This window comes from Puma concolor, chromosome A3 (genome assembly GCF_028749965.1).
Source record: "Puma concolor isolate L17-30 chromosome A3, mPumCon1.1.hap2, whole genome shotgun sequence".
Classification (NCBI taxonomy): domain Eukaryota; kingdom Metazoa; phylum Chordata; class Mammalia; order Carnivora; family Felidae; genus Puma; species Puma concolor.
The window spans coordinates 77,897,352-77,918,454 of NC_141669.1; the positions used below are offsets into that span (position 1 = coordinate 77,897,352).

The window sequence follows — 21,103 nt, forward strand, 5'->3', positions numbered from 1 at the left end:
TGAAACGTAAGATATTTAACAGAGGGTATTTCATGGGTACTGACTGGTCAGAACAGACACTGGCTGTAAGCACCTAACATCGCTTTATGTATGGATGTGTGTTAGCTGAATACCTGCTTGGAAAGTGAGGCCAACACACTTGAACAAGACCAACAATCCAGTGTAATTGTCAAAATGTGGGTCAAATTTACAAATGATGTTGCAGAGAGAAAGTAACAGCAATAGGCTGCTAGGACTTAATGGAGGAAGTAGATTTTCTGCTAACACATGAGGGAAGTTTAAGTAGATAGCAGGAGAGAGGAGGAAACTTAATGAGCAGATGTTCAGAGGCTATAATCAGCATGACATATTGGTAGGTGAATAAATAGGCCATTCTTATTGTAGTGGTGGTGGTGTTAGCAGGCAATACTGTACCCCTGGGTAGATTGAGACCGTATTACAGATATTTAGAAAGTAGGTTTGCTGCAGTAGGGATGGAGAAAGGCATTGAATTTTTTTTTTTTTAATCTGAAATAGACTATAGGAGGCATCACAGAACAGAGAAATAGCAGTAAACTTTGACATAGGCTCTCAGTTCTGTTTGTATCCATTCCATTTATTGGCAGTGAGATTGTACAAAAGTTAATCTCTTTAGCTCTGATCCCTTCATCTCTAAAGTAACAAAAAGAATATTCGCCCTATTGATGTATCTCTGGCTATTGTCATGTGGATCAAGTTTGCATTATAAAACTTCTCACAAATGGAAAACATCAATGAGATTGAGGTTGATGGTGGTGTTAGTGTGTAAAAGTGGTTTTCCAGTTGGAACTGTTAGATTAGATAGATCTGTAATGACAGATTACAGTGAAGAGAGCCCGGAACCAGTTATAATGATCTAGATCTAAGGTGATGAGAGCTTCCTCTGTGATGATGGCCCTGGGAATGGAGGGAAAGAGACGGCATGTCAGTTAGCATTCAGCCCCACTTCGTAACAACTCCACACACGATGTATTGTATGCTTAGAAGGAAGCCGTGGATTTTATTATATTTGCATAATATATCTACATATTTCATGATTTTATGGGTCAAGGGTTATGGCAAGGCTCCGCTGGGTGATTCTTCTCAGCATGTTTACTGAGTTCAGTTGGTGGCATTGAACTGGCAGATGAACTGATCAGGGGGATCCAGGACAGCTTTATTCATATTTATGTTACCTTGGTGGGACAGCTGGAAGATTGGGCCAGTTTGGGACTACATGTGGTCTCTCAGCATGGCATTCTTAAGGTAGTTGACTTTCATGTATGGCAGCTGGCTTCCCCAGAAAGAGTCCCGAGAGAACCATGCAGGAGCTGCATGGTCATTTCTGACCTAGCCTCAGAAGTCTCATAGCCCTGCTTCAGTCACATTCTTTTGGTTATAAGTGAGTCTTCAGGATAGTCCAGATTCAAGAAGAGAGGAATTAGACTCTACTTTTTGTTTAACGGTGAAGTGGCGAGATCATATTATACAAATACATGTGGGATATTGCAGTGGCCATCTTTGAAAAATGTGATCTGAACCACATGAACCAAGTGAACGTGAGTGATGGAGGGCACCAGGAGTCCATGATTGTTCCAGTGGTTTAATTCTTGGTGAACAATGGGATTGATGTTAACAGAGGCAGAGAAACTGAAAGAAGGAATTAGTTTGATAAAGATGAACAGGGGCGCCTAGGTGGCTCAGTCAGTTAGGTGTCCGACTCTTGATTTGGGCTCAGATCATGATCTCACAGTTCATGAGATCAAGCCCCGCTTTGGGCTCTGTGCTGACAGCATGGAGCCTACTTGGGATTCTCTCTCCCTCTCTCTTTCTCTCTGTTTCTCTCTCTCTCTCCCTGTCTCTTTCTCTCTTTCTCTCCTTCTCCTTATCCTTCCCCCACTCGTGTGCTCTCTCCTTCTCTCTCTCTCTCTCTCTCTCTCTCAAATAAATAAATAAACATTTTTAAAAAGATGAATAAATTTGTTTTGTATGTGTTGTATGTGAGCTGGTGATGGCATATCCTGGTGGAAATATTTAAGTCAGAGCTGGGAGATAGGGGATTAAGTTTGGGGGATACAACAAACAGATGTAGGCTTAGCAGTTATCACCATAAACATTATAGTTAGTAGGATTGCAGTCTTTAGGGGAGAGCATAAAAGGAGAAGAGAACAGAGGACCAAGGACAGAAGCTTTTGAACAGTGGTACTGTACTGGGTGGTTGAATGGTACATTTGAAGGCATTCGAAATAAATGGAACAGGAAGAACAGGCAAGGCCCAGTGCCTGGTGTCTCAGCCACTCCTAATCTGCTTTAAAGATCTCCTCATGGCTGTCACTACTGGCTTTTAACCAGGCTGTTCTGAGTTCTCAACTGTTGAATTCCAAACTAAGTGGTTCTTGGTCCCTTTGGAGACATTTCTGATCTGCCGAACAGAATGTTTTGCAAGAACGTCTTAACAATGTGTGTGGCTTCCTTTTGTTTGGTTTTGATTTTTAAGAGAAAATGTGTTTCTTTTGGATCCTTTTAAAAGCTTTTTATAAGCTCTTAAGTTATGAAAAAGTTATTTTTCATATAACTGTTAAAAAGTTTGCAAAAAGAAATCTGGGCTTTCATGAAAATCCACTGCTGGATTTTCATGAAATGGAGGCCAACTGCTGGCCACCTCTTGAACTACAGCTGTGTTAGGGAAGGAAACACTTAAAGAGATTGATGGATAAATAACTGGAGTTAAACATGAGCCACATTGTTTGAATTGGTTTTTAATAGGATTATTCAAAACGTCTTCAAATGTAAACTGACTTCACTATTAAACAATCACCTAAGAATAAATAGGATTGGGAGATGCTATTCTTTTTCTCTGGGAATTTTTTGAAAGCAACATTTGCGCGCACATACATACACACACACATACAAACAACATGTTGAGTTAATTTTCTAGATTCTGCCTTTCTTATATGGTGCTCTCTATTTAGAATTTGATGAAATATGCATACTCTTCTTCAAAAAACAGTGTAAGCATTTGATTGAAGTGGTTAAGTGCATTAAACTCATAACTCTCAAGTTTCTGGTGAAATTTATGTTTGCTTGTTTACCCTCTATGGCTTTAGTATTTAAAGTTGTTGTTTCAGTGAAAATGAACAGAATCTTAAACTAGGGTGTTAGGCCAGGGACTCTAGCTTTCGTTTGTACGATCATGAATTAATCCTAACTGTAAAGGGGCTAAATTGTTGACCACAATTCTAAATGTAGAAGAGTGTTTTGTGAATACTTGATATTGTCTTATTCTACACATATTTGAATTGCTCTGCTTGTTGAAATATAGCTTAGCCTACAGCTATTTATTGCAATAATTGCAATCATTTTCAGTTATTGGCCTGAAAAAATGAACTGCCGACATTCAGCAGTTTTTGTCATAAAAATGCTAGTTCTAATTCATGGACATCAACAATGATAGTAGACAGAAGTAATTTAAATATGTACTTAAACTTTCATCAGTTAATTATAGCTACTACAATTAAATTTTCTTTTTAATCTTTATTTATTTTTGAGAGAGAGAGAGAGACAGACAAAGTGTGAGTGGGAGAGGAACAGAGAGAGAGGGAGACACAGAATCCGAAGCAGGCTCCAGTCTCCAAGCTGTCAGCATAGAGCCCGACGTGGAGCTCAAACTCATGAACTGTGAGATCGTTACCTGAACCAAAGTTGGATGCTCAATTGACTGAGCCACCCCAGGCACTTCTGTAGCTACTACAATTTAAATTCAGCAGAAAACTTCTTATGAACAACTGAATTATAGTAATGAAAAAATAATTTGCTGCAGAATGAAAGACCAAGTCTCTAAAGAATAGGAGATTGAGCAAGAAACAAATGGAGACTGTAATGTATTAGATTTGGTGAAAAGTCATTTAACTCCTGATGAAGTAATATACAGTCATGTCTAAACCTTTATTTACATCTGCTTTGGCAAATGTGTCTAAATAAGACACTTTTTAAAAATGTTTATTTAGTTTAAGATAGAGCGAGAGAGAGAGAGAACGTGCACATGCATGTGAGTTAGGGAGGGGCAGAGAAAGAATCCCAAGCAGGCTCCACGGTGTCAGCACAGAGACTGACATGGGGCTCATCTCATGAACCATGAGATCATGACCTGAGCTGAAATCAAGAGCCAGACACCTAACCAACTAAGCCACCCAGGCATCCCTAAATAAGACAGTTTTTTAAATTTCTGAGTGTCCTATGAATTTTATTTAAAACATTAATAATTATATAAAGAATAACAAAGCAATAATCACTCTGGGAAGCCGTATTTATTCTTCATAATTCTTTAACATTCTTTAAACTTCCCATTTATGTGGTGAATTGAAAGGATTTGTTGAAAACTGAGATGTTTTAATATTTAAATTCTAGGGGCGCCTGGGTGGCGCAGTCGGTTAAGTGTCCGACGTCAGCCAGGTCACGATCTCGCGGTCCGTGAGTTCGAGCCCCGCGTCAGGCTCTGGGCTGACGGCTCAGAGCCTGGAGCCTGTTTCCGATTCTGTGTCTCCTTCTCTCTCTGCCCCTCCCCCGTTCATGCTCTGTCTCTCTCTGTCCCCCCTCAAAAAATAAATAAACGTTGAAAAAAACATATTTAAATTCTAAATCTTGGTGTCTTTGGTTTTTGGCCCCTGAATTTTCATTTTTAAATTTTTTTTTTCAACGTTTTTTTATTTATTTTTGGGACAGAGAGAGACAGAGCATGAACAGGGGAGGGGCAGAGAGAGAGGGAGACACAGAATCGGAAACAGGCTCCAGGCTCCGAGCCACCAGCCCAGAGCCTGACGCGGGGCTCGAACTCACGGACTGCGAGATCGTGACCTGGCTGAAGTCGGACGCTTAACCGACTGCGCCACCCAGGCGCCCCCGAATTTTCATTTTTAAGCCCACTCCGTAGGTGAGTCAGATATTACCTTCTTTCTAGAACTTTGATACTTGTTTTTAAAGTTCTCATAATGGTATTGAGTCATTTCGACATAACAGAGGATTCTTGTTCTCAATGAGTAACCTCTATCTCAGCTCTGTTAGTGAAGTCCCAAGGTTTTTACTATTAATTTTTTCTCCTTGATCTCAGGGAATGGTTATATTAAATACTAAGAGAACTGACAATCTGATCTGCACTTCTAAGCACTTTTTTTAATCCCCTGTATCTTGCTCTTTCCCTATGGCCTTCTTATTGGTAATTCAATTTAGATTTGGTCATTGTCCTTATTGCCTGTGCCTGCAGCTCAGGCCCAAAATAGCCCCCTGATGTTTTAGTCTGCAGTAAACCTCAACTATATTTGATGGTGGTGAGGGAGGTTCAGATGACTTCTGTTGATATGTAGCTTTCTCACTGGATCTCATTTGGACAAATCATTTTTCAGGCTTAAAATTTCTCCATGCTTCAGGGTTATGTTACCTTTTTAAAATGTGCATGCACATGCACACAGCCTTCCTGCACATCTGTCCTTGTTTAGTTTAATGGAAATAATAAACGTGAACCTTGAGATCATAAACATAATATTTGACCAAGGAACGAATGGAGTGGAGAATTTAGCTTATGAAATAATTGGAAATTGGGAAAAATCTCTAAGTTAGGAAAAATGACCATACTGAAAGAGTTTGAGGAAATGAAGGTAATGTTTCTCAATTAACAGTAGTAATAAAACTAATCAGAACTCAACAAAAATAGCTCTGTGTTACCATACTTAGGTGGATGGATTAAGCCACTGGAAAGCCACTTTGTAGTCAGGGAACCTGATTTACTGGCACAAAATAGTCTAATGACCAATTAGTTGAGTATACAGCAAATGTAATTTGATTTCAGTCTGCGGGTTTTATGCTTATCTTAGAATACTTATCCACTATGAGTGAGATAGCTTTGTGGGTAGAAATTGGACTAATCTGCTTATGGAACAATAATTTGCTCCAGTGATTTGCTCAAGACAACACAAAGGCCTAAACACCAGCTATAGCCTGCCCTATTTATTTCTGTAGTAGAGATTGAGGCCATAGCACTTAGCATAGGAAAAACGAAAAACAACTCTCCCACACCCCAACCGTCAGCCTTTTTCTTTTTTCATCCTTTTTTTTTTTTTTTCCCTGACTGTGTTGAACAGGAGAATCAGAATGGTCTGATTCCTCCCACCCCACACCCTCAACCACCATCTCCCTCAGTGTTTATTAAAAAAAAAATTTTTTTTAATGTTTATTTATTTTTGAGAGAGAGACAGCACGAGCAGGGGACGGGCAGAGAGAGGGAGACACAGAATCCAAAGCACAAAGCTTGACGCGGAGCTCAAACTCACGAACTAGGAGATTTTGACCTGAGCTGAAATCGGATGCTCAACTGATTGAGCTCCCAGTTGTCCCTCTCTCAGTGTTTAGAGAAGAGAATACTGAGGTATGAATTAGAGCTGAGTTCTCCCTACCAGCCTTGTTGACAAGAGGAAAGCCATTTAACCTCTCTGGGTGCTGTGTGCTCTCTGAGAAAGTGAGAGGGTACCGCTTTCTGAGGCCTGTTTGCAGCTCTGAGCGTCCTACTCATTGTACAGTGCTGCTTTCTAGTTCCTGATTGGGAAAGTCTGGGTATTTGGGCCATGGAAGATTGAGGGAAGTTGGATCATTTTTAGTAAACTTCCTTTAGAACTGCTAAACTGATCTCTTAGGAGTATTTTGTGGATTAATAACATTTAAGGAGAGTTTCTTATGAGGAACCTGGAATCCTTTGTAAGAAAGTTACAATTTGTATGATGTACTCAAGACTAAAGACACTGTGTATTTTGTATTAAGCTGACATGGGAGTGAAATAAAACAAATGATCCTTCAGACAGAGAGGATGTCTCCTCTTTTTGTGGAGAAGCGCTTGCTACCAAAATCAGGTTTGACCTTCTCCACAGCTGTGGTTGGTGACTGCGGAGAGATGGCACAGAGAACCAAGGACTGCTTCACTCAGGAACCTTTTCCTTTTCCTTGCTGCCCCTGGATTGTGTGATGAAGAACCAAAACAAACAACCAGAGTCGTTGCATTGTTCTTGGGAGCCTTGCCTGGTTCCATTTTTACCTTTCAATCCCTTCATTATCGTAAGGACCAGCAACTCTGGAGTTTTGAAATCACTTCCTTATAAAGTAATCTTTCCTTGTTGGGGAGTAGACAGAAGGTTCATTGACCAGTCAGAGCTCTAGATTAGGCTATTGTGTTTTTATAGGCACCGTGGTGGCTTCACCATGGAGAAACCTTAAAGTTCTAGCCCTCCTTTTCTACACCTGGTTTTTGTTTTTGTTTTTCCCATTTATTTGCCTAACTAAAGCCGCAACTAGTGTGCAGCCCCTGGCACCAACCCTAGTTGTCCTTGTTTAATCATTCAATAAAAGATTTCTTGAACATCTCCTGTATGCCACATGCTGTGTTAGGAAATGCTGTGTTTGACCATTGAGAATATGATGTGGTAGTCCAGAATTGCTGTGAACCTAGAGGCAGTTACTAGGATCCAAATTTGAAACACTTAACTCTGTAGAACTAAGAGGAACATGTGAGAACCTGAGCAAAGAACTGAGGCCATGAGGGACTCAGTGTTTTGGGGGACATTTTCATCAGGAGCTTTGGATACTTATATAATTTAGGGTCATTGCTTTCTTTATTTGGATTAGTAACCCAGATAATAATATCTCATTGAATTACAAAGCAATCTTGTAATTATCTCCTTTTCATTCTTATGTACTAAGAAATCAAGCGATTTGTTCATAGCCACGCATCTAGTTAGTGAACAAGCTGGCACTAGAATCCAAATATTTTTGGAAATTCATACTGCTTCAGAGATTAGCAGTTTAACAAAAGTTTCGATCACCTATTATATATAAGAAATTGTGATAGGCATCACAGAAAAAATATAGATAAGACATGGTTTTTGTTCTTAGAAGAACTTGCAGCCCAGCATTTTAATCTTTGGGATTAGAGACGTAAACATAAATTACAAGGCAGAAATGAAAGGCCAAAAAAAACGTTCCTTTAGGGTGGCTCAGTTGGTTAAGTGTCCAGCTTCAGCTCAGGTCATGATCTTGCGGTTCATGAGTTTAAGCCCCGTGTCGGGCTCTGACAGCTCAGAGCCTGTAGCCTGTTTCAGATTCTGTGTCTCCCTCTTTCTCTGCCCCTCCCCTGCTCATACTGTGTGTCTTTCTCTTTCTCTCAAAAATAAATAAAAACATTTAAAAAAGAAAGAAAAGATCCCTTTAACTGAGCTGTCTATCCCAGGTGATGGGAAGAATAATTAACGGCATCTACTGGTTCTAATGGTGGCACCTCTGGTTTTTGGAAAGCACTTCTGTTTATACTTTCTTTTCCAGTTACCATACCACTCTTTCTTTGTCAACCTAGGTTTTTAGAATGGCACTCTTAAAGGAATTTCTAAGTTATGGGTCACTCATTTATTCAACAGGTATTTGTTGAGTGCCCGATTGGATGTTAGGCCCTGTTACAGGTGCTGGGAATAAAGAAGTGGATAGGACAGAAAATGTCCCTGGTATCATGGAGTTTATATATTAAAGGGCGTGTTTATTGCTGAGAGAGAGAGAGAGAGAGAGAGAGAGAAGAGTGAGCGGGGGAAGATCAGAGAGAGAGAGGGAGACACAGAATCTGGAGCAGGTTCCAGGCTGTCAGCACAGAGCCAGACGCGGGGCTCTAACCCATGAACCGCCAGATCATGACCCCAGCTGAAGTCGGACACTCAACCGACTGAGCCACCCGCGCTCCCCTCTCTTTCCTCTTAATGCTAACATAAGCCAAGGCTTGAATGGCAAGAAACAGCAGCTTTCTGAAGGAAGAATTTTTTAAACAACGGGAACAGCTAATGTAAAAGCCCGTGGTGTATTAAAGAGCAGAATGGTGTTAAGATGAAGCTGAATGAGGTTGTTCAAATATGTAGGACTTTGTGAGTCAGGATACAGACTTTGGACTTTGTGTCCTCTTTTGATTTTTTTTTTTCCTGAAAGTCCCCAACCAAATGGATATAAAAATAGAAGGTATCTTGAGAATTGTACAAACATTAATATGTATGGATGTTAGTTTTAAGACCATCAACAAAGAAAGTACATACATATGTGTTATGGAGTTGCACGGAAGAGGGCAGGCAGGGGAGCTAGATGACATCTGAGAAACCACATGGATGTGTAAAATAAATGGAGATAAAGTTTTCATTCCCAGAAAGTGTACTATGTCTCTCCAAGTTGTTTTTAGCTTTTGCCTGACTCTTTTCTTACCTGTCCTTGGAATCTTAGATCCATTTGTTCAGTGTCATTGGTAGATGATTTTAGGCTAGTGCATGGAATATTGATTCAAAGCATGTAGCTTGTGAAAGCAAATAACCTCTTTTTACATTATGGATAATTTTTCTCTTCTAAACCTAGTGGGTATGCTGCCCCCAAGTATAAGGGTGTAGAGCCCCCACTTTAGTTTAAAGTCTGATTTGGTTTTTTATGTTTTAGAGGCTAAAGGTTTGCTTTACAAAACTTTGGACTTGGGTGAGTGAGAAAGTTCCTCTTAACAACATTAATGTGGTAGAGGTTTGGAGATGATTCTAAAATTATCAGGTTATCCTTCTTCTACTTGCCCTGAAAGCCTCAGTCTGTTTGTTTGCTTTAATGTAACTAGGTACATGTTTTTTTCAATTTCCTCTGTTTTCATCTGTAGGAATCAAAGTGTTTGTCTTTGTTTTGGGTATCAGACCAATACCAATTTATTCCCCACTTGGTTGCCTGTGTATCATTTACTCTGATGTGATATACACTGTTTTTAAGGTTCTAAGTGTGTTATTCTGAATAGTCAGATTAAGAGTTTGTTATTTTTTGAAATTATGGCTTATTGCTGTTTACACTCAGATGATGATGGTGATGATTGATAATGGTGAGCTTGAGTAAACACACATCATTGGCTTTGTATCAGGATTGGGGACAAATTCTGGTTTGATCCCCCAAACAAGCTCCTTTTTTCTTTGCATTATTTAGAATGATTTAAGTTATTAGCAAATGAAACAAGGAAAGTGAAACAAGGAACCATGGTAGGGGAAAAATTTATTAACAATTAGTGTGATAAATAGCTTTGTTTTTATTGATACTCATTTTTCGCAAGCCATTAACTTACTTAGTTGAATGAATTTTTGTTTGGAGTCGCTCTTACACCTGGCAAAGTGAAATTTTCTGTTTATGGGAAAAGGAAAGGATTTTCTTCCTTTTAGTGCCCTTAGTGATAACAGCTTGGTAAATAAATTATTATTTGGGAAATGAAGATATTGGCAAAAGGCTTAACCTTTACACATAATTAGTTTCCTGGCAATGGAATCTTGATAATTTTCTGGAATTTTGCTTCGTGTATTGAATTTAAATGTACTTTGCATTTAAAATGTGAAATCAGTTGCTTTGTGTGTGCAGGTGGAATAATTTCTTTAGGCCAGCAATGAGTTAATGTTGGAAAGTTTATTAACAGACATAAATGTTCCCAGTTGTCCAAGAGAATTGGAATACTTCCAAATGAGTGAGACACAGTTCACGTCAAGTCAGTTACAAGTAGGTTAACCACGGAGTGGTTTTTCTGCAGGATATTTTAATTCTCCAGCTAGTTTTCCATCCATGTCACTCAGTTTGTTTAAAAACTGTTCTAACCCCCACTCTGATGGTATATGTACAGGGATTGAAATCAATCTGAAGGATAACAATAAAATATGATTAGGAAGGTAAATTTCTTAAACTCCATATACTGTGGTAATACATTCTAAAGCCACAGGAACTTGCTTTCTGAATTATGTGTAATTTGGTATTCTTATTCTACTCTCCACTTCCTAAGGCACAGCATAGTGCCAAGCAGACTACTAGATACCTGATAGGTCTTTTTTCCAAATGAATAAATGAAATCCACAGAAGCAAAGAATAGAGAGTTGATAGAATATCTGTCATGAGCAGATTGAGCCAAATGTGGAACTGAATCTAAGACAGGCACCTTGAAGTAATGCCTTTTTATTAAGCAAGGTCTTTGGTGTCAATCTACATTTTAATGCTCTCTTTGTCACTCACAAGCTTTATAACGTTGGGGAAATAATCTAATTTCTCTCTTTTTTAAACCTGATTTTTAAAAATTAGCATTAAAAATTTGAACATATTGGTAAGTATAGTGAACACTATAATCAACAGTTGTATAACTGGAGGAAGATTGTTCCAGGTAGAGAGAAGGTCGGGTGCCAAAGTCTTGAGAGGCATGGACTAGGGTCGGTATTCAAGCAACAGTAGGTAAACCATTTGTGATGGGAGTGGAATAAGGAAAAAAGTTGTAGAAGATAAGATCAGAGCGGTAATGAGGACTAGATAGTATTAGATATAGTAAGGACTTTGGCTTTTATTCTGAATAAAATGGGGAACCATTGGAGGGCTTGTGAACAGAGGAGTATTATGGTATGGTCTCTTAAAAGGATTTTTTTGACTGCTGTGTTGAGAATAGACTATAATAGTCAAAGCAGAGAGAGCAGTTAGGAAATTACAATATGATTATAATTCAAGAAAGAGATGATGATGGCTTGAAGAGTAGTGGAGATAGTAAAGAGTAGTCTGAATTTGGATGTAATTTGAAGGAAGAACAGAAAGGAGATATTGACCGATTGGATTTGATGTTTAAGAAAAAAGATGATTCCAAAATATTTGGCCGGGGGTGGGAGGAAGGGGAGGTTGGGTGATGGGTATTGAGGAGGGCACCTTTTGGGATGAGCACTGGGTGTTGTATGGAAACCAATTTGACAATAAATTTCATATATTGAAAAAAAAAAAAGAAAAGAAAAAAAACAAAATATTTGGCCTAATATGTATCATTCATATGCTACATCATATGCTACATATGGGCAGAATAGATTTTTAGAGGGTGATCAGCAATTTAGTTTGGTGTATGTTAAGTTTGAGATGTCTAGTAGATACCACATTGACACTGCTCTGAGTCTACTTAACTTTGCAGAGGCATGTTCTTCAGAATTTCTTTTCATAATGGTCTCTGGAAGGCCGACTTACTGTTTGTCTCAAATTGTCTTTATCTACCTCCACTTTTGAGTGTAGTTTAACTGGGTATAGAATTCTGGTTAACAGCTATTTTCCCTCAGTGCTTTAAAAATCTGTGTCTTTTATTATTGCCAGTGAGAAACTTATCTTTGGTGTAATTGGTTTCCTTTGTAGGCATCTTATTTTTTCTTTCTTCTCCTGTGGCTTTTAAGGTTTTCTCTTAATCACAATTTCACTGTGATATGCCTAGGTATGGGTTTATTTACCTGGAGTAGATACTTGGAATATACTTTGAATCTGAGGCCTTGTGACTTTTTTCAGTTTTGGAAATTTTCTAGATATTTCTTTGAGTATTTTTCTCCTAGTTATTTTATTCCTGCTTTCTGTAACCCCTCTTAGAATATATTGGTTTCTCTCAAGCTATTGTCTGTATGTATGTATACAAACAGGTACATTTGTGCACATGTATATTTTGTGTTTTTGTCTTCTTTTTCTGTACTGTTTTGGGTACCTTTACCAGAAAACTGTCATCTGAGTCACTAATTCTCTAAAATTCATCTTTTTTTTTTTTTTTTTAATTTTGAAAGTACATTAAATTTTGTTTTAACGTTTATTTATTTTTGAGAGAAAGAGAGACAGAGTGTGAGTGGGGGAGGAGCAGAGAAAGAGGTAGACACAGAATCCGAAGCAGGCTCCAGGCTCTGAGCTGTCAGCGCAGAGCCCAACAAGGGGCTGAAACTCACAAACCATAAGATCATGACCTGAGCTGAAGTCAGACGCTTAACCAACTGAGCCACCCAGGCTCCCCTTGCTCTTTTTAAAATAGAACTTGGGGCGCCTGGGTGGCGCAGTCGGTTAAGCGTCCGACTTCAGCCAGGTCACGATCTCGCGGTCCGTGAGTTCGAGCCCCGCGTCAGGCTCTGGGCTGATGGCTCGGAGCCTGGAGCCTGTTTCTGATGCTGTGTCTCCCTCTCTCTCTGCCCCTCCCCCGTTCATGCTCTGTTTCTCTCTGTCCCAAAAATAAATAAAAAATGTTGAAAAAAAAAATTAAAAAAAAAAGTTTCCTATAGAGTAGTATTTTTTTTTTTAATTTTTAAAATGTTTATTTATTTTTGAGAGAGAGAGAAAGAGTGTGAGTGGGGAAGGGGCAGAGAGAGAGAGGGAGACAGAATCCAAAGAAGGCTCCAGGACCTGAGCTGTTAGCATGGAGCCTGATGCGGGGCTTGAACTCGTGAACCACACTAGATCATGACCTGAGCCAAAGTCCAATGCCTAACTGACTGAACCACCCAGGCACCCCTTAGAGTATTATTATTTATATATGATTTGTTTTATGCAAGACACAAACAACTAAATTTGAGTTACTATTTGGAATATTTAATTAGAAACTGAAGTTGTCAGGGTGCCTGGGTGGCTGAGTCAGTGAAGGGTCTGACTTCAGCTCAGGTCGTGATCTCATGATCCATGGGTTCAAGCTCCACGTCAGGCTCTATGCTGACAGATCAGAGCCTGGAGCCTGCTTCAGATTCTGTGTCTGTCTCTCTGCCCCTCCCCTGCTTACACTCTGTCTCTCTCTCTCTGTCTCTCTCTCTGTCTCTCTCTCTCAAAAATAAGTAAACATTAAAAAAAAAAAAATCTTTCTGCAGAATGTTTTCCTCAATTTAAAAACAGAGTATTTTTTCTTTGGATTTCATCTCTTTATTTTCATATATTTACTTTAGTCAAATCCAGTTATGATCCTCCTAAAATAATTGTCTGTCTACCACAGAATATGCTATTTCTTAGGATAATGTTATATGATCTGGTAAGGCATAAGGTTAAAAATTTTTATTAAAATTAAATATTCTTAAGCACAACAAAGTAACACTTCATATAGTAGAGTGGAATCTCACCAACAGCAAAGTCCAAATAATCTAAAAATGTTTATACTAACTTGCTTTATTAATTTTCCGTAGGATTTGGTTGAAAATTTTGTGGGAGGCCACATTTTGAGAGACATGAAAATGATTATTAAGATATACCTTAAAATGTGTTTTCTTTGAATATAATCTCTGTAAAGACCGAACATAAGTTATAATAAAGTTATATTCTCTTTGTGTTTTGCAGTATAGATTATCTGTAAGAGTTTCATTAACCTTCATCAGAACATTTTGAGTATGAGTGTAAGCCATGGTATTAAAGCTTATTTTGCAGACAAGACACATGCTTTATATGCTTTTGTAAGAAATGGAATCTTTAATAGCTTCAGACCTAGCTTAAGACCCATAGTAAAGAGGAAGGTAAGTGAAAAGTAGAAAGGGAGACAAGTTTTAGTTTTCCTCCTTCCAAATATAAGGATATTTCTTCTTCTCTAACAATGTTAATGTGTATTAATAGTTCGTACTTTTATCTTTTGGTACCCGATTATTCCAAATGTTTGCTTTATCTATTCCTTTTAGGTGCCCCAATGTGAGTCTGCAAAAGCTGCCAGAACACTGGTTATGGAATGTTTTAGAGGAAATTAAATGCAGTGATCCCTCATCTAAACTCTGTGCTACAAGGCGCAGTGCCGGACTTCCTTTCTACATACAGGTACTTATCCACGGGACATAGCTGTCTGTCTGTCTGTCTTTTGATAATTTGTTTTATTTGTCTTTTGACGATCCCTTTGACATGTGAGGGAGCATATTGCATAAGAGATAATTCTGGCTTTTATGTTTGTGGCTTTGTTGCATGTGTGGACAGTATGTTCCCATGACAGATCTGTTCTTGGAACAAACCCTCTCTACAAAGTCAGTCTTGTAATGTGAACAGAGGGTGGTATAGATTTCCGCCTGTGTATTAAGTAGGCAGACATCACTGTGGCACATTCATGGCTCACTTCTAGGAAGTGTGCACGCTGCCTTTTTCTTTTTGAGTTAGAAAAAATAGTCTTCCTGTTATTTCAAGACCCTTAACACTTCCTCTGAAAGCAACAAGTATTAGCAATTTCTTTTCAATACGTCCATAAAATGTCCATGCGTAAAATAATTTTAATCCTAATGGTAGCTAACATTTATAAATGGTTATTTGACATATATTAACTTATTTAATCTTTCTTCAAGCCCTATGAGATATGTCCTGTTATCATTTGTATAGTACAGATGAGGAAACTGAGGCTGAGGAAAGTTAAGTGACTTGCCCAAAGCCCCAGAGATAGTGTGAGCAGGACTAAGACTGGAAGCTTGGGCAGCCTGAATCCTGAACGACTCTACATGTGAAAATGGGTGTGTGGTAGTGCATTTTCTGTTTTTTAATACAGAAGAAAGCATATTATACACACTGTTTTGCCCTTGCTTTTTTTCCACTTACTGTTTTACCTCAAAGATCATTGCATATCAGCACACCCAGATATTGCTAGTTGATAGGAAAATATTTTATTTCCACAGTGTTGAAATTAAGAGGCTATCGTCCTCATGAATTCAACGAATAAAAACCAAAGTCCTCACAATATTAAATCAGACCCCAACCTGGAAGGTCTTTGTTTAATATTTAGTAAGATTCAGTCCAGGAATGGTGGTGGTATAATAAAAGCAATGAAAATAAGTGCATCAAAGTGTTTTATTAGTGCCTCTACATTTTTTCCTTCTCTTTCTTACTCGTCAAATTTCCACAGTCATCATTTTGTGATGACAGTGGACACCAACTTGCAGAGGTTGTTGATGTGATGCAGAGCTCATCGAAATGAAAACTCTCTGATCTGACCCATTCTGCATCAGTTTGGTTCATCTCCTGCCTGTAATTCATTTGGACCTCGTGTGTTTTTGCCTCACTTGAGGACAAATGTTAAGACAGTAGCAAGGTCTAGTTGCATGTTTGTGCAGTGTGCTTATTCCACCTCTGGCTCCCGTCTAGTACTAAATATTGGTCATAGTGACAGAGCAGTTAGGACACATACTTTCTTTTTTTTTTTTTTTTTTTTAACTTTTTAAATGTTTATTTATTTTTGAGAGAGAGACACAGAGCGCAAGCAGGGGAGGGGCAGAGAGAGAGGGAGACAGAATCTGAAGCAGGCTCCAGCCTCTGAGCTGTCAGCACAGAGCCTGATGTGGGGTTCGAACTCACGAACCGAACCGCAAGATCATGACCTGAGCTAAAGTCAGATGCTTAACTGACTGAGCCCCCCAAGCGCCCCAAGACACGTCCTTTTTTAGTCCATCCTTGGAAAGAATGTCATAACTATGCACACAACTCTTGGGGGGGTGGGGAAAGCCATGGCTCCAAGGAGACATTTCAGTAATTGCATGTAGCTTTTTTATTTATGTTAGTTGAGTAAAATCTAAATTATTGGAAAAGTCTGTTCAGAGAGGCCCCCATTCCTCTTAGTATAACTTACCAATAAGTTATGTTCTCATGGAAACCTCTACTTAGTGTTAACTACGGAGAAAAACTGCTAGTTTATGAACTTATCTTTTGTACAGAGAGATATAAAAATGTTTTGAGTGGTCATTAGAAAAATAGTATATATGTTTTATGAGCATAAATAGCATAAATATACTATAATAAATTTGTCTTTTTTTTTTAAGTTTATTTATTTTGAGAAAGAGACACAGAGAGAGAGAGCATGCATGAGCAGGAGAGGGGCAGAGGGAGAGGGAGAGAGAATCCCAAGCAGGCTCTGTACTGTCAGTGCAGAGCCCGATGTGGGGCTTGAACTCACAAAGTGTGAGACCATGACCCGAGCCAAAATCAAGAGCCGGATGCTCAACTGACTGAGCCACCCAGGTGCTCTGATAAATTTGTCTTTTAAACCTACCTGTTTTGGATGTGTTTACCTCTTTTATGGATTATAAAAGCTTCCAAAAAAGCTGAATAGCTTGAAACTTTCACTCTTGGGAGCTACTAGCTATGTACAAATGAAATAACCACTGCTACTCCTAGCTCTATACAACCACTGATCTGTTTTCTGTGTCTACAGATTTGCCTTTTCTGGATATTTCATATAAATGGGATCATATACTGTGTGGCCTTTATGTCTGGCTTCTTTCACTTAGCATGTTTTCAAAATCCATCCATGTTGTAGCATATATCAGTACTTCATTCCCTTTTATTGGCTCAGGTGGTTTGATATCCTATTTTTATGTTTAATGTATATTGGCAAAATGTTAGACACAAAGTAAATTAGCAGCTCTTGAAAATTCAAATATAGGACCCCTTTGGAGTTTGTAGTATTTCCTTTTGCTCCATGGACTTTCCAGTATTATGGTTTGATGGTCCTTCAGGTAGAGACTCTTTGGTAAAAAATTAAACAACTGATCAATCTCCAGGGAGTTTCTAAATCCTTGCAAGAAATTTAATCCACAGGTGTTTTTGTTTTTTAAGTAAAGAGGATTTTCTTGTTGATAAATTTGTTACAAAATCTTACTTGCTGGGGGCTCCTGGGTGGCTCAGTCGGTTGAGCGTCTGGACTTTTGGTTTCAGCTCAGGTCATGATCCCAGGATCGTGGGATCAAGCCCCACATCAGGCTCTTCACTGAGCGTGGAGCCTGCTTGAGGTTCTCTCTCTTCTCTGCCCCCCTCCCCCACTTGTGTACATGTGCACTCTCTGTCAAATTAAAAAAACAAAAACAAAAAACAAAACCCAAAACTGACTTGCTTATTGTATCTGAGACCTGTCACATAGTTGTGGTCCTAGGAGAGTGCTCAGTAAGAACCATTCATTCAACCTTTTATTTTATTTATTTATTTATTTTTTTAAACTTTTTTTTCAACGTTTTTATTTATTTTTGGGACAGAGAGAGACAGAGCATGAACGGGGGAGGGGCAGAGAGAGAGGGAGACACAGAATCGGAAACAGTCTCCAGGCTCTGAGCCATCAGCCCAGAGCCTGACGCGGGGCTCGAACTCACAGACCGCGAGATCGTGACCTGGCTGAAGTCGGACACTTAACCGACTGCGCCACCCAGGCGCCCCCATTCAACCTTTTAGAATTGTATAGTTAACAAGCAAACTGGAAATGACCTTAGAGATGCCATGATATCACCATCACCTTATTTTACAGATGAAGAATCTGAGGGATGGAGAAGTTAAACTACTTGCCCAAGGCTGAATGGCTTAATTAACTTGCTTGATACCACATGTTTTCATAAGGGGATTTTTCATTTTGGGATTGATTCTAGGAACTAGAAATAGGTATATGTAAAACAATAGCCCAGTTAATTTTTGTCTTGTTTTTCCATAGGCACTATTGGCATCTGAACCGAAGAAAGGCAAAATGGATTTGTTGAAAATAACAATGAAAGAGTTAATCTCCTTGGCTGGGCCTACAGATGACTCACAGAGCACAGTCCCCCAGGTAATAATGGAAATACACAAAGCCTGCTAGGAAGGCAGTGATTTTAAATCTTTGCTGTCCAAAAAAAAAAAAAGTATCTGCTAAAAAAAAGAAAGAAAAAGAAAAGAAAAAAAAAGTATTTGCTCTAGATATAGAAGTATTGAAAATAGGGTAGGTATTTGAAGCTTGCTCTGGATGCTTTTGTTTTGTTGGCCTTTCCTGTCCACAAAATAAACCATTGCTTTAGTTGATCTATGTTAACCAAAATGACCTATTTTTAAACTTTGGTGAAAACATCCAACTAAAGGCATTTTATAATGCTACTCTGCCAGTTTTATTTCACATTTCTCCAATACCTGGCTAACTTTAACATCTTTTCATGTATTAGTCCTCTGAATTAATTCTGTGAATTGCCCATTGAAAGACTTTTTTGGCTATCTTTAATTTGGTTATTTGTCTTTGTCTTTCAGGAGTTGGGTTTTTTTGGTTGTTTTAAAACGATTTTCCGGGGCGCCTGGGTGGCTCAGTCGGTTAGGCGGCCGACTTTGGCTCGGGTCATGATCTCGCGGTCCTTGAGTTCGAGCCCCGCGTCGGGCTCTGTGCTGACAGCTCAGAGCCTGGAGCCTGTTTCAGATTCTGTGTCTCCCTCTCTCTGACCCTCCCCTGTTCATGCTCTGTCTCTCTCTGTCTCAAAAATAAATAAACGTTAAAAAATAAAATAAAATTATTTTCCTGATAACAGTTCTTTTTGGTTGAGTTACACACCTCTTCTTCCAATCTGTGGCTTCTCTTTTCACTTTGCTTATGGTCTCTATTATTGCATGGAAGTTTTAAATTTTAATAAAATGGAATATGCCGGCTTTTTCGTTTATGGTTTGTACATTCGGATCTTGTTTAATAAATACACCAAGGTCAGAACATATTTTGTATTTTCTTTTTAAAGTTTTAATTTTATTTCTCACATTTCTGTCTTTACACTATCTGTAATTTGTTTTTGTGTGTAAAATAAGAAAATAATTTTATTACCTTCCATTTGGATAATTAATATACAAGTGTTTTTGATACAGTATATCCTTTCCCCTTGATTTATAGCACCCTTCTATCTCTGATATACTGTTCTTGTTGACATGCATGTCTGTTTGTGTGCTTTGTTTTATTGGTCTGTTATATTATCTCTGAGCCAAAAACTCTATTTTAATTACTATCTTTTCAATAACTTTTGGTATCTGGTAGGGTGAATTTCCCTTTTTTCCTTTGCAATTATCCTGCTATATTTTTTCCATTGCTCTTCCATATAAGTTATAGAATCAGCTTGCTAAGTTTAACAAAACCCCCTTTTGAATTTTTGTTGGAATTTAAATTTATTGATTTGTTTGGGGAAAATGACTCTGTGCTGAATATAAGCACAACAATAAGCAAAAAAATTAATTGCATTTATACACACCAGCAACATATAATACAATCCTTAAAATACTGTTTATAATCACTAGAAAAAATATAAAGTATGTAGAATTAAATCTCACAAAAGATCTATAAGACTTTTATAGGAGGCTATTTTTAAAAATAATCAAAGGGGTGCCCGGGTGGCTCTGTCAGTTGAGTGTCTGACTTCGGCTCAGGTCATGATATCACTGTTCGTGGGTTCGAGCCCTGCGTTGAGCTCTGTGCAGACAGCTCAAGAACCTGAAGCCTGCTTTGGATTCTGTGTCTCCCTCTCTTTCTGTCCCTCCCCCGCTCTCACTCTGTCTCTCAAAAATAAATAAACAGAATAAAATTTTTAAAATAATGAAAGACATAGAGAAAGATCTGAATAAATGGAGAAAACTAGCCATGCTCATGGACTGGAAGATTTAAATTAAAAAAAAAATTTTTTTAATGTTTACTTATTTTTGAGAGTAAGAGAGAGAGAGAGAGAGAGAAAGAGACAGCATGAGTGGGAGAGGGGCAGAGAAGAAGGAGACACAGAATCTGAAGCAGGCTCCAGGCTCTGAGCTATCACCACAGAGCCTGACACACGGCTCGAACTCACGGACCGTGAGATCGTGACCTGAGCCAAAGCCTGATGCTCAACTGACTGAGCCACCTAGGCACCCCTAGAAGATTTAAATATTAAAAAAGAAGTCATGTCAGCTATTGTGTATTACAACTAATGACTTGTCTGTAAATCTTTTGGATTTTCTTTATGGATAATCATATCCTCAGTAAATAATGCTAAATTTGTTTTACCTTTCTAATTCTTATTCATAAAATATTTTTCTTATTCTGCTGGCTGGAACTTGTAGTATGATTTGTATAGCAATAGAAATAGCAGTTATCCCTATGTGATTGCTGATATTTGCTGTAGGTTTAAATCTGTCATATAGCTCATTAAGGAAATCACATTTCCTTGAATGCTTTCAAGTGCCTTTTGAGATAAATGTCTTCTCGAATTTGCAAATAATCATGAATATACTTATTTTTGATCCAATACCATCTTTGCGTATGGAATCCTAACCCACAACTTTGACATGGTGAATTGTTTTTACACATTGCTAGATTCCCTTAAAATCTTTTAAAAAATATTTTTTGCGTATTTTCACTGGGTTCATGAGATTGGCCTGTGGTTTTTCTTTTTCATGCTGTACCTGTCCTTATTTTTTATGTAAAATTTTTTATTGAATTATAACATATACAAAGACATATAGAAATCATATCTGTACAACAATAAAGTTTCACGAGGTGAACATACTGGTGTAACTAGCAAGAGACAGAACATTTTAACACCTCAAAGCC

General features: G+C 38.4%; 1 protein-coding gene across 6 annotated transcripts in view; it reads left to right on the plus strand.

The window, feature by feature from the left end:
* The window catches only part of THADA (THADA armadillo repeat containing), a 327,427-nt gene that overhangs the window by 64,443 nt on the left and 241,881 nt on the right, over nt 1-21,103 (plus strand). For all 6 annotated transcript variants that reach the window (XM_086701217.1, XM_086701218.1, XM_086701219.1 and 3 more), the window contains 2 exons: nt 14,478-14,610; nt 18,239-18,352. In XM_086701217.1, the coding sequence (XP_086557343.1) occupies nt 14,478-14,610; nt 18,239-18,352 (247 nt within the window). The remainder of the gene's footprint in view (nt 1-14,477; nt 14,611-18,238; nt 18,353-21,103) is intronic.